The sequence below is a fragment of the Bacillus rossius genome, chromosome 10 (genome assembly GCF_032445375.1).
Source record: "Bacillus rossius redtenbacheri isolate Brsri chromosome 10, Brsri_v3, whole genome shotgun sequence".
In the NCBI taxonomy this organism is placed as follows: domain Eukaryota; kingdom Metazoa; phylum Arthropoda; class Insecta; order Phasmatodea; family Bacillidae; genus Bacillus; species Bacillus rossius.
Window position 1 is genome coordinate 25,594,079 of NC_086337.1, and position 14,276 is coordinate 25,608,354.

General features: G+C 37.2%; 1 protein-coding gene across 1 annotated transcript in view; it reads left to right on the top strand.

The window, feature by feature from the left end:
• Positions 1-14,276, top strand: part of LOC134535858 (ral GTPase-activating protein subunit alpha-1) — a 124,251-nt gene that overhangs the window by 61,914 nt on the left and 48,061 nt on the right. Inside the window, 7 exon segments of the mRNA XM_063375192.1 lie at positions 3,950-4,117; positions 7,044-7,154; positions 7,922-8,098; positions 9,871-10,000; positions 10,002-10,090; positions 12,709-12,858; positions 14,078-14,264. Of these exon segments, the coding sequence (XP_063231262.1) occupies positions 3,950-4,117; positions 7,044-7,154; positions 7,922-8,098; positions 9,871-10,000; positions 10,002-10,090; positions 12,709-12,858; positions 14,078-14,264 (1,012 nt within the window).

The window sequence follows — 14,276 nt, forward strand, 5'->3', positions numbered from 1 at the left end:
GGAATCCAAGAAAAATTTGATTCATGATACTGAATATAAAAAAGTGAGAAAAGTATATGGAACCTAATTGGGAGGTGTTGAATTGGGTTGGAGTGGGGGGAACACATAGCAATGCATTTTCTTAAACCAATAAAATTTTGAGTATAAATTTTTTTTTTTGGTGATATAACTGGTTATATACATAAAATTGGAGCATTATTAGTGATTTTAAATCGTAGTCTCTGCTTTTTTGGTATATAAAAACAACACATGCATAATTTTGCAGGAAACAAATCTAAATTCCTCAATATATCATTTTAGCTTCATGTATGTTACTTGTTACATTTTGTTTTTTCAATTACAATTTTTTGGGAATAAATCTCCCTTGATGTATTTACAGGCAAAAAAATTATTTTGTTTTATTTGATAGTTTGAAATGAATATCAAAGTATTTACAAAATATTGAGCATCATATTTATTATGAATATATATTTTTCGGTATGATTGGTGACCACTAGACTTCGCCCTCTATTTTTGGTTTCATGTCATTATTTGTGTATAAATGCAATTTTTAATTGGTGTTTTACTAAATAAGCATTGGAAATTGCTTTTTGTTCTCAATATTAGCACCAGTTATATTCTACACATCTGGTATTTGTAAAACATCTGGCAAATATTCTTAATTCAGCATTTTGCCGGACCAAGTGCATCATGGTCTTTCATTAGAATTTAAGGGGCCCGCCTACCTGGGCACACATACGGTGTGCAGAGCTTCAGGAAAAACTACGCGATTTCAAAACTACTCAAGATATCCAAGTGGGGCCTATTTACGAATAGCATTTAAGAGTTTGCTGAGGCCCGAAAAGTACTTTTAATTTCAGATTAAGTTTTTAAACTGTATTTTTAGAAGCGTTAAAATGGCTAAAACACGTGTATTCAGAGTAATTATTAGGCATAAAACAGTCAGTACAGATTCTTGAAAGCACTTAAGGGGCTTGCATAACACCTTTATCTTCATTTCTCCGCCATATAATGTTACGGTCACCGCTCAAATTTCACAGTTATCCTATGACGATGAGACAAATGCGCGCCAGTTCAGAGACTTGCGCCTAGAGGCTATACCGCGCTGGAAGTACCAGCGAGCGTCGCGCTTATCATCCCACCTCATTAACACACATACACCCCTGACGAGGCTGGCCCCCTTAAGATTCTGTGTTTCCTCAGCTGGATATTGCGTAATAATTTCGGTTTTATAGTCCCATTTTCTTAATAACCCTTGTTTTTATTTCATAAACATTTAGAGAGAGTAAAAACCAGTATACCCTCCTCTCAAAGTGCTGCTCTAATTCATTCCAGGAAATTAGAGCACTAATCAAATATGTTTTTTCAATAAGAGTGTATGTTAATTGGTTTTTCCAATCAGGTAAGTGTGACTGCTGACTACCATTTTAATTAAGACACTGCTTCCATTAAAATTAATTTACTGTGCAAATATATGTCTATCTACATTTGAAGTACATTTAAATAGATGTTGAATAGTATCATTTTTTAAATAAAACAACCTATAATTTAGTTACAAAATTAATGTGCCACAGTGTTTACATAATAGGACTTGTGCATAGCATTCCTAAATACTCGCTAACAACCTTTCTGAGTTACAAATTAATAATTTTATTTATACAGGAGGTGTATTTCATTTATAATAAGAATTTTAAAAGCATAAACATATTTCATATTATTAGAAAGATTATTTAACAGGTAAATGTAATTCCCGACTCTGTTGTTTAATAAATATGTGTCTGCCATGATTTGCCACTAGTGCATCCTAGTAGGTCCGAGGTAAACTAGACTTCAGCTGACATGCAGGATGGTGTGAAATAAATGTTGGCTGAAAACTCGGGCATTGTCAGAGATAAGTACGCAATGAAGGAAAGAGAAAAATATAGTGTATTGATTTGTCACATAATTTATTTGTTGCATTGTATTTAATGTTGCACAAGTGCTATTGTCATTGTGCGCGCATGGAAATAAAAATTCACGTAAAAGAAAAAGGCGCTGCTTCGAATCTATGACGGGCTACTTCAAATCATGCCATCATTTATTGGCGTTGTTACTTCAAAACCGTGCTAATCAAACAGTGTTACTCTGATGGGCAGTGTTCTTTATGGTGGAGGATAAGTCTGGCCTTAAAGCCTGTATGGGTGATCGTCATAGCATCTAATTCTTCAGTTGTCTGAAATGTCTGCTCGCTGTAGTTGTATGCTGTGAACCAGATAGCTTCAAGCCTTGGTGTTGCAGTAAAAATGTGCTACAGTCAGTTTCTAGAACACACAGAGTTGAGTTGGCGGAGACAGGGTGTAACCAAGCAGATCAAGTAATTCTGATTCACTTAAATAACCACATGAAATATGACAACAATGGCAGAGTTTTCTATCTTAGCTTTCAGATTCATGCTGGTATCAAAATGGCTCATAGGCACGTCGTGAAGGATCCAGTGCGACAGTAAAATATCGCGTTATTGTGAACAAGCGGTTCTCACCTGCTAGATAAACAAAAATAAATGATTATGTGAAAATGTTTCTTGCCATTAACTATGCATCAGACATGATACTCATCAGAGATTACAGGTTTTGTAATTGACATGTTTTACAGAATCATGTGTATTTCTTATTTAACTTTCATTTGGAAAAATTACTATTTGTGAACACATTTAAGATATTTCACAAATAAATTTAATAAAAAAAATCATACCGGTACACAAAAGATTTCCATGGACATGCACCATTGCTGGTTTTAACTGTGTGTCATAGAGAAACCACAAGAATTAACAAGAAAGATGAATACAGACCCACAACAGTAAAACAGCTAAAATCAACCAATGTTGAATGATATGCACATAGACAGCTCAGAGTTAATTTCATGTAAAGAATTAGTCAGAAAAAATATCACAGCACAGACAAACAGTGGGTTGACAACAACGAGGCAGTTTTAAAATAAACTGAAAATACAGACAAACAACAATCTTGGATAATGCAGTGACAAACAAGACAAACCCAGTGATGAAACTAAACAAATATTCTAGACAGCATAATGAAACACATAAGGCTTCCTAAGATAAACAGTTGTGACGTTTTGGGAACTGATTTGCCCCCATCATCAGGCACGGACAGACTGATATAGGACATAGGAACAAATATCAATTCCCAAAATGTCACAACTGTTTGTCTTAGGAAGCCTACTGTGTTGGGCTGTGCCATCGTCGTTGTATTGTAAAGAATATTTGTTCAGTTTCATTGCTGGGTTTGCCTGTACACTCCAATGTTTGTCATTGTGTTATCCAGATTATCTGTTTTGTATTATATTTGGGTTCGTCTGTATTTTTTTTTGTGTTGTCCAAGATTATTTGTCTGTACTTCCTGTTCTGGTTACAACTGTCACGTTGTCAGCTCAATGTTTGTTTGTGCTGTGATATTTTTTTATGACTTATTCCTTCCACGGATTTCTTCTTGTGCTATGTGTATAACGTTCGACATAGGCAGTTTTAGGCAGGTATTCTGTTTGTTTGTGTATTTATCTTTTTTTTGATCATTCTTGTGGTGTCTCTATTAAAAGTTAAAACCAGCAATGGCGTATGTCCATGAAAAACTTTTGAATTAAGCTTCGCTATTGCAAGAATCGTTCAAAGAATGTAATAATACATTACCAATGCACCAGTCTAATCATCTTTCCAAAACATAATTCTGATTCTATTTCTGAAACGTCATGACCACGACATAATGGAAATAGAAAAACTTTTTTAATCTGGAAGTCTTTCGCATCTTACATGTACATGGCGCTGGCGTCATGAATGTGTCAGACGTGATTGGTTAGGGAAGTATTTGCATCCATCGCATCGGACCCTTGGCACGCCTGTGATTCCAGCACCGCAGATCTGTGGTGCGGAGTGTGACCTGTGGTGCATTGCTCTCAGGACCACATCCTCAGCGTGCTGCTGAAGTGTGGCAAGCGAGAGCCAGCGGGGCTGGCCCGCTGCATAGCACTGTCGAGCCTGGGCATCTACCTGTACCACGAGCTGTCCCACGAGACCTTCCACCCCAAGATCAAGGATGCAGTGAACATCTTGCTTCTCGCGTTGAGGGTGAGTTACCTCTTCCGCTTCTGGATCTCACGGGCCTTCTCTGTGCACGGCAATTGGCGTTGAATTCGTGAAGGGACATGTGTAAATAGTCCACCTCCTAGCTTGCATACTTTCAGTATTCACTTGGACTCTTCTAGGTTGTACCGATTGGAATTGAATCATCAAAAAACGTTACTTTAAGCTTTCTCGACGGTATGCTAAACCAAGTAGTTCACAAATTTTGAAAAAATTTATACATTACCTGCAAATAGTTCATATCAGTACTAAATAGCATTTATTTGCTATATTTTAATTAATAAAAACATTAAAAGTAATATTTTACCCTTATATAAAAAATTATATTAGTGTTAAATGTAATAGACCCAAATTTGTATTAAGTTTTTAAGTTCCCTTATAAATAATTTTTTTTTACTAAGTTTGAGCAGTACTGCCAAAAATTTGAAAGTTTTCTAAAGTCAAGCTAAGGAATATTGCTTGTAGTTTTGTTAGATTTAGCATAATTTGCTTGCTTCTATTCTGTATATATTTTCTTAGAACTTTATGGCATCAGTCTGTGTGTAGTCAAATAGTAATAGATTATATTAGCATGAACTTTTTTTGTGACACATTTGATTTGATTTACTGGTTTTTTACTGTTTTCATTTCTGGTCTAGCAACGTTATACTCACGCTGGCTACGTGTTCACATCAGCCAACCAAAAGGTAGTAATGTGTGTCTTGTTTGTTTTGTGTTCGTTGTTTGTCATAAGTTGCATGCTTATGTTATTTCAGCCATGTTTGTTAAATGTTGTGCCAGTGCTCTACTATTCACTTGAGTTTGTAAGTTGAATATGTCTATGTTGACAGATGTGTAACAGCTATGATAATTTTATCATGGCCATAAAAATTAAAAAAATTAAAAAAATCTAATAAATTTCAAACAGTGCAAAATGTGAATCTAAATTAATATTATTACTGTAGGAATAAAATATAAGTAAACATATTGTATTAAAAACATAATTAAATAGTGCAGTACCTTTAAACTATATTGTAAATTAGGGTACATTAAATAATCACATTTGCATTCTATAATTACTAAAACACCAGTCAGTGCTAGTATGTAGGTTATAAGTTGTGGATATTACATGTGTGTACTGGTTCACATTATGTTGTGATGTTCATAATTCTAACCTTTCATGGTGATAATCCAAAAATTTGGTAACTCTCCTTTTGCTGTCAGTCTTCGTCAGTTCTCCATTTATATTGACGAGTTAATGCAACAGCTTACAGGTTGTTGGGTCATGGCCTTTACGTACTCAGATATCTGATATAGACATATGTGACAATCCAGACCTCCCGGTTAGCTATGATCTGAATTTCACACACATAAAACACTTGGAAAATAACGAATCTTTGTATAAGTCGTGGGTTAAAACAGTTCATAAATATTAAAGTGTCAAATATTATTTATGGTTTTGGAAGGATGTTCTGTTCCAAATGAAAGAGTTTACTGCCAAATTTTGTAGATTTATTACACTTGAGGAAAACTGTCAAATGTTTCACTTTAACATAAAACTAACACAGCCTCTGGCAACTCATTGATCAGAATGCATATTTTCTTAAATGTTTGACATCATAATCTCGCGGATATGTCTGAACACACGGCACGACCAAGGAAACTTGATGTCCTTGGGAGACACAGAAGTTCACTGTCACCTCATCATGGGCTACTGCAGACTACTGTGGTCAACGATTATTCAACATACATGTTCTTAAAGAGTTACTATTGGCGCAGCCCGGAACACAGCCGCTAAATTTGTCTCGTTCACATCAACATGTCATATTAGTGAGCCGCGCGACCTCACATGGCAATGTCTGAGCGATCAACTGGTCAGACAAAAGGTCAGTACAAAAAAACACAACAGAGCACAAAATAGGGACTTCCCTGATAAAGCTACCTTCCTATTGGGTACAAAGATTTTTCTTACAATTAATATTATGTGATTTTTCCATCTGGAAGGCTTTTCCATGAACTACTGTCTGTCTCTGTCTCTGTCTAACACAGGATGTGATTACTGTCTATATTTTCAGTGACTCTTTAACTAAAAAAAATCCTTGTGCTATAAACGTAACCCAATGCTACAAAATGTTAAAACTACTACATATATTAACACCTTATTTATGCACAATAATCAGAGCAAAACCATTTTTCATTTTCGTCAAAAATTAATTACTAGATTTAAATGTATACAAAAAGGACGTAGATGGGTTATTAGACATAAAATGCTCAAATATCAAAAAAAATATATTTATATAAAAAACCTGAAAATTAAACATGACTTGTGTTTTTGTTTTTTTGCGTACCAACTAAGGTTACCAGCCATGGGTAGGAGTGTAACAAAGTGTACTAAAATTATGAACTATGTATTTAATTAGCTTTTATACTGCATTACGCCTTAAAAGATATTCTGAAAAGTTCGGAAAGGTAGTAAGTGGCCTGCACTACACAGCGTAGTGAAATAATTTTTAATATTGTGGACAACTGTTGTGGATAGAAATGAGATGCTTTGCTGAGAAATAATTTATTAAATGTAGTATTACTTGCCTTTGCCGCAAGTCACATTTACAAACTGGACTCAGTTTTTCAAAAAACTAGTGTACCATTTCTTCAGTCTTGTTATTTTTTGTTAATGTTCGCATTCTTATTTGGTGATGTAAGTACTTGTTGACTTCATTTATTTTGAAAGAGTTCTGTACAAGTGCTTGCTTGTAATTTTTGTAGTTTAAATTTTTATAGAGAGAGATATGTTAAAACATTTTATTTTCTCCAATTTTTTATATGTAGGAACATCTTGCTTATATGTACATATTTATGATACATATTTGTTATTTTTTGTGATAGGGTGTTGTTTGACATGATTTTTATCATTTTGGTGGTTCTCGTACAGTTCAACCACAAGACTGTTGGTCAAGTGGCTTCAGATTTGCTGCTGCTACTCTGTGACCACGCAGACAAACTATTGGAACATTATTCTGAGATTCCGCCTAAAATAATAGAGGTGAGTGTTTGTTTTGAGTTTTTACTGAATGAACGAAGTAAGTATTGTTCAATTTTCAATGCCATTAAAATAAATAAAAATTCAGCTACTTCTGATACAGTTGAATACTTGTCTGCCCTTTGCAATACAACCATATTGTACATTCATGTATTCCTTCTGACACACTTCTTTTAAAGATTTAGGAATTTTTTTAATGTAGATGAGAGAATAAAGTATAACATTTTTGTGTGGTTGTGTCTCCCTTATGACCTGATTTGGCAATTTTAAAAAACCTAGTGTCACTTTAAAATTGTCCCCTATAAAAGCACTTATAGTTAACATACGTGCACCACAAGCATTTATTAAAAAAAAAAAACTATAAAACATAAAGTGATCAGACAAAATGCAGTGAATAAAGTAAGTTTTGTGTTGTTGATGTTACACAATGTTTATGATGTAGCTAAATTGTAGTCTTCATTTTCCTATGTCATATTTCTTGTTTTTTGATATTTCAAAATTATTTTCATAAACATTGCTTACAAAATATTAGTAATCATCGGCTAATTTAATAAATTCATTTAAAATTATGTACTGGAGGTGTTAAAGTAATTATATTTTCTTACTTGCTGTTTAATCTGGGATTGAAATTATGGCGTACTTAAGATAGATGCAAGGAAAAGGTAAAACTGCCTATATTCGATGTTGGCTTACTATCAAACCAATACACTAGCATTGTGTTTTAAATGATAATGGTTTTATTAGTGTTTGTGTGATGTCGACTGTGACAGGTGCTGGCACTGACGCTGTCCAGCCTGGTTCCCCCGTCAGGGGCGTCCATCACAGAGCGAGACAAGCACCTCCTGACCTCGCTCATGTTCTGCCTGGGCGAGTGGTGCATGCGCGTCCCCACGTCCTGTCTGCTCGCCTCCCAGGGCAGCTCCTGCCTCCTCCTCACTGTGTTCAAGGTACGCTCCATGCCGCTTCTCTCTCTCTGCGAGCTACATGTGGTGGTAGTAGCTTGGTCGTCTTCTCTCTCTCTCCCTCTACCTCCCCCACTCCCCCTCTACCCTTCTCCCATCACCTCCCTCTCCACATCTCCCCTACATCTTCACTAGTATTGCAATATTGTATTACCCGCCCCTCGAAATAATGTTCATCTATTAGCGTGGTTTTGAAGTAATGATGCATATGAAGTTTAAGTAGTGTCCATAACGTGTCTTAAACGTCGTTTTTTTTATTTCCCTGCACTTAAAAAAGCAATGGCACTTATGTAGCATTAAATACAAGACAACGCATGAATAATGTGATGAATCAACACACAATAATTTCCTCTTTCCTTAATATCTATTCACTTCCTTCATTGTGTATTTATCTCCGACAACGCCCATGTGTTCAGCCAACGTTTCGTTTACGCCATCTCGCATGTCAGCAGCAACTCTGGAAAGTAAAGTTAGAAGCTTTCAGGTCTAGTTTACCTCGCACCTACTAGGATGCGCTAGTGGCAAATCATGGCAAACATGCGTTTAGTAAACAACAGTCGGGAATTTCACTAATAGGTTAAATAATTTTTCAAATAATAGAAAATTTTAAGTTTATGCTTTTTTGATTCTTATTAGAACTGAAATATATGTTAGCATCTACTTAGGAATGCTATGCTCAAGCCCTATTATGTAAACACTGTGGTATGTGAATTTTTTAAAATTTAATGTAAGGTTGTTTAGTCTCAAAATGTTGTTCATAATTTATTTAAATGTATTTCAAATGTATTTAGACATATATTTTTACTGTAAATTAATTTTAATGGGAGGAGTGTCTTGATTAAAATGGTAGTCAGCGGGCACACTTTTCTGATTGGGAAACAAATTATTTTGATCAACATGCCCTCTTGTGGGAAAAACGTATTTGATTAGCACTCAGTTTTCCACGTATGAACTTAATTCCAGTTTTTGATCATAGTGTATATGTACTTACCAAAATACCATACATTCGAGTTCAGACCTTACATGTTCAACATCATGCATAAAATTATGCAGCACATATTTTTTTTAGTTTCATATTTTTTTGATGCAGATGCAAAATTTCATTTGTTAATTCTTGGGCACTTTACAATCACATCGTAGAAAAATTAGCAAAATTTCTTCCACCAGATGCAGGGAACACACATGACAATAACCAATTGTTGTAAAACTACCAACTAAATTAAAAATAAAAATAAAAATTGCAAAAAAAAAAAAAAAGGTTGGCTATTAAATAAAGTTAATTGTTCACATTATTTATTTGTAATGATATAATGTGAACGTTCCACTGCCCTGTTGATTGCACACCTACTCCCAGCATGCAACTTGCGAACCACAGTTCCAAAAAAATTTCAGATACAGTCAGCACGTACGATTATATACAATGCTCGTAAAAATAATTTACCCAGATAAAAAATTAACAAGTGAATGCTTGGTTTTTAAGTTGCATTTTTTTTTTTTTTACCTTTGGAAAACTGACTGATTGTTGTCTCTCGGCGGGCTGTCGCCAGCCGCTCCCGACAGACTCGAGACGAGGTACCGCCCCACCTCCTCTCGCCCGGCGCGCCCCAGAGACCACGGCAATCGTATTTCTCTTGCGAACGCCGTGAGCTATTGGTTGAACGCGGCGCCGAAAATTCCCGGAAACTTGAGACGATGTTCTGCTCCACGAGGAGGCTGGGCGCAAACAGATTTATGTGGTGACGGACCGCTTGCGGCAGGTGCTGAACAAGCTGGCGGGGGGGACGCGGCGCCCCGGGAGAGGACGCCCAGGCGTCCCAGCCGGACCTGGGGCAGGACTTCGACCCCAGCATCCAGCTGGACAACCTGAAGGAGGGGGGCAGCCCCCCGTCGTCGGGGCGGCGGGGCGCCGCGGCGGGCCAGGCGTCGCCGGCCCACGGCTCGCAGTGCTGGCAGTCGGTGCAGCTGGCCGCCGGGACGGTGAGACTGCCTCTGGCGGTGGTCCAGTGGCCTTGCCAGGTTGTTCAACGCCAATTATAGTTTTAATGGGAATACCTAGGGACACCTGTATTTCGCGATTTCATTTCATGTCAAGGTATTTCACAAAACACTGTAACTTTTTCTAAGAGTCATGGCAATTTGTGAGCGTGCAGCAGTACGGTGACCACATTCTCATTGGCCCCGTCAAGAGCGGGACGACACCTCTCACCGACCTCAGCCAATAACCACAGGAGAAAAGCTACAGTATTTTGTGAAATACCTTGACACGAAATTTATTCGCGAAATACAGGTGTCCCTAGGAATACCAAATATGATGGTATTTAAAACAAGTTGTAATAAGCTATGCTTGATGAAGAAAATATACAGATGAGCGTTACTGCTTAAGACAAGTCTCTCGTCACATTGCATCCGTGGTTTATATCTGTTCATCAAACAATCATAATGGAAATTGTCAACTTGAAGCAGGGTTGGGATAAAAAAACCAAACAACTGGTTTGTTTTTGTTCAAACCATGTTTTTTCAGGTTTAAACCAGTTTTTTTCAGATCTCTTCATCAACCAATCATTACGGAAATTGTCAACTTGAAGCAGGGCTGGGAAAAAAAAAACCAAACAACTGTTTTTTTTCTTTTCAAACCATGTTTTTTCAGGTTTAAACCAGTTTTTTTCAGATCTCTTCATCATCCAATCATTACGGAAATTGTCAACTTGAAGCAGGGCTGGGGAAAAAAACCAAACAACTGGTTTGTTTTTGTTCAAACCATGTTTTTTCAGGTTTAAACCAGTTTTTTTTATTACATTAGTTATTTTTGTTCTCACTATGTTCAAATGAAAGCCATACAACATCCCACTTTCTGCCACTCGTGTTGAACCGGAACAAGTTGTATCATCAAAGAACTGAAGTCCAGCAAATCTGCACATCTTACTGGAACTTAACCACAGGAAACAGGATGGATTTTTTTCCTCACAGGAAGAGGATTTTCAATAGAATGGATGTTCACCACGGAATGTAGATTTACAGTACAGTCAGGGATTTCCCACAGAATAGGAATTAACTATTTAATATTTTTAATTTTGTAAGAGTATTTAGCTGGGTATGATTTACAACTTATTTAGACAGTTTAAATGATAAACATTTTGATTTGTATATATTTTTTTGCTTCTATAAATCATAAGCAACATTAGTGATCAAACTTTTGTTAATATTAGAGTGGAATTATGATGTTCTATTTAAAAATACATTATTTAAAAAACAATTTTAAAAAAATACTGGGTTTAAATATGTTTTAAATCAGCCAGTCCTGACTTAAAGTAAACAGAAAACATTGTACTCAAACTAAAAACTGTCCTGATGTACTCTCAGCAAACTAAAAAATGCCAGCAGCGCAGTAATGCAACCAAGGTCAACAGTCAGAATCAACGAAAATCATCTGAACATGAGAGGCTCAATTTGTGCTGGGTTACTGAATGTGAGGAACCTTAGACTGCAGGATTTAAGACCTTTCACTTCTCCATGTTTAGCTCTTCCTTTGTGATGCTAGATTATATTTTCATGATGTGCAACCCAAAATAAAATTGTTATACAGTTTTCAAGATCATATTTAATTGTATTTTGAGGATTATAACGTGATACAGTGTTTTGTGTATATTCAACAGTGTTTCTTAGATAATAAATTTTGCAGTGGGTTGAAAATTACAATCCCTGAAATTGAGTGTAGTAATTTTTCCTACAATTTATAACTTTTGGAATCCTCTGATACTCACTTTGAAATTGAGTGGTGAAATTCTTGGTCAAGGATGGTAAATTTTTTACACTTTATATAACTCCCTTCAATTGCTTTTGTATGTATCAACAAACATTCTGTGTAAAATGAGCAATTACTGCTTTGGTGAAGGGTTAAAACAGTTGAAATTGTGTGCTATATTGACTTAGATGTAAAAAAAAATTGATTTATAAAATGAGCATGCAAGTTGGTGTCTTGCTGCTATTATTTTCAGCTATATACTTCACTACATGTTGATTTTTTCTTTCTTTTTTTACTTAAATAATAGAAATTCATGTCTTTAGTTGGCAATATATGTTGTGAACAAAGTTGTTATTATAGCACCAAACAAAAAAACATAGAAAAGTTTACTCCAACATTTTAACCTAATTGGTAATTGATTGAGGAATTTTGAGGGCTTTTAGCATTTAAATTGTGTTATACAGTCAAGTTTTCTTTTTCTTTTTTTTCTTTTCTTTTTTTTTTTTTTGTTGGTTACAGTTACTGTAAATTATTATCACTCAGGTTTTTCTGATAATTTCTGTTATATTGTTTAGATTTTTTATTTTGTTACAGTCTTTATTGACAGTTATCTTTCATAATTAGTTTGTTCCTGCATAAAAGATGAAATAAATGGAAATTTATTTTAGGCTTTCTGTTAATTACTTGATTCGTTTTTGGGCTGTTCTGTGCTTGAATAATTATTTAGTACAAAAAAAAAGTGTGTTAGTTTTCTCATATCCCTAAGCATATGTACCTTGAATCTGTGTAAATTAAAGCACTACTGCTGTAAAGAATATTGCATTTTCTGATGCATGTGTAATACTGTTGACAGGTGTTAATGCATCTGGTGAACCACTTGGGCCATTTTCCTATGGGAATCGGAGCAGCGCGGTTGTCGTCCATGGTGGTGGAACACGACGACGTTCCGGGGCTCTTTACTGATGAACTTAGTGCTGAGGTGTTTTCTGCCCCAAATATCCAGGTACGTAATACCATATTATACAAAAAAAAACTATGTATTTATTTTCTTTCTGCTTCCTCTGCAGCAGCAATTATTTGAGGTAAAGAATGTAGTTATATGCTGCCCATTTAAAGTTTGAAAGTGTGTAAAGACAGTGCAGGTCCTACCATACCCAAGACCAAACGATACATTCAAATGGCCCCGATGTCAGTTCCCCCCACTGTAAAGCCCTACGTGTGCACAGGACTTGCCAGCTCCTGGAGGCCAGCAACTCGCAGAACAGTCAGCTGCTCCCCGTCCCTCTTGGGTGAGCCGAGCCTACCCGAGGTGTGCCGTTCATCCCTCCTTCGCAGCTGCTTTCTCTACACCCCCCTCTCCCACCAGGACAGGGCTCGAAAATAACAATTGTAACATGCAGCCGCCTACTGATGCCAGCCACCACTGCCTTCAGACGCTGCTGCTGCAAGCATCACCCAGTCATGAGTTAAGGCCAGTTTGGTCTCTGTAGGGCAATCTTTTTAAGGCAAACCAAAGGGAGGCAGGTATATTAGTTATTGTAATGACCATCTGCCATGGACTTCATGCGTTCTGTGTACAGTAAGGAACTTCCTCTTTGCCCCGCCGACTTCAAGCAAAGGGACAGGTAACATTGCTTGGTGACCTGGGTTTGACCCTCGTACCCTGTCTTGTTCCTTGCCAACACAGTTGTGGGGTGATTTCTCAGTGGTTGGAGTACCTTGCAACATTAGGCTGTCGGTATACAACCCACTGCAGATCCACCGCCCATTGTAGCCACGTCCCAAACGCTCGGGCAGGACTGGAAGTACTCCGCGACATTGGTTTGTCGAGAAAACAAGTCACACCTGAGAACGGGGTGGTCACTGCCAAACTAGTCGGCCAGGCGTCGGCAGCCACCAGAAACCCTCTCCAGAGTTGCAATAGCTTCTCCCGAGCCCCAAAATTTTTTAATTTTTATTTTATTTTGTTGGGTACATTTATGTTTATTTAAATACTTAAATTCACATGTTAAATTTTTTGTTCGTCGAAAATGTATGAAACTATTACAGTTCAGTATGAGAGACCATACATTCGTAAATATTGAGAGCCAATCTGTTACGTACTTATTTAAAGTAATGTTATACAACTCCATCCCGAGAAGTGATCGTGGAGCCGCCCTTCAGTGGTCGGTAACTGCCGGAGCGACGCGAGGGGTGAGCACGCGTCGCCGTTGCTGTTCCAGCTGTTTGTGCTGAGCAACAGCCTGCTGATGTCGCTGGTGGAGCTGCCCGCGCTGGAGGTGCCCGGGGGAGGGGTCACGGCCGGCCTGAGGACGGCCCACTCCCAGGTGCGCATCATACTGCGGGACCTGCGGGGCAAGGCCTGCTGGGACGCGTCCATCCTCTACTGCAGCCCGGAGGACTCGGTCGGTGAGTGGCGCC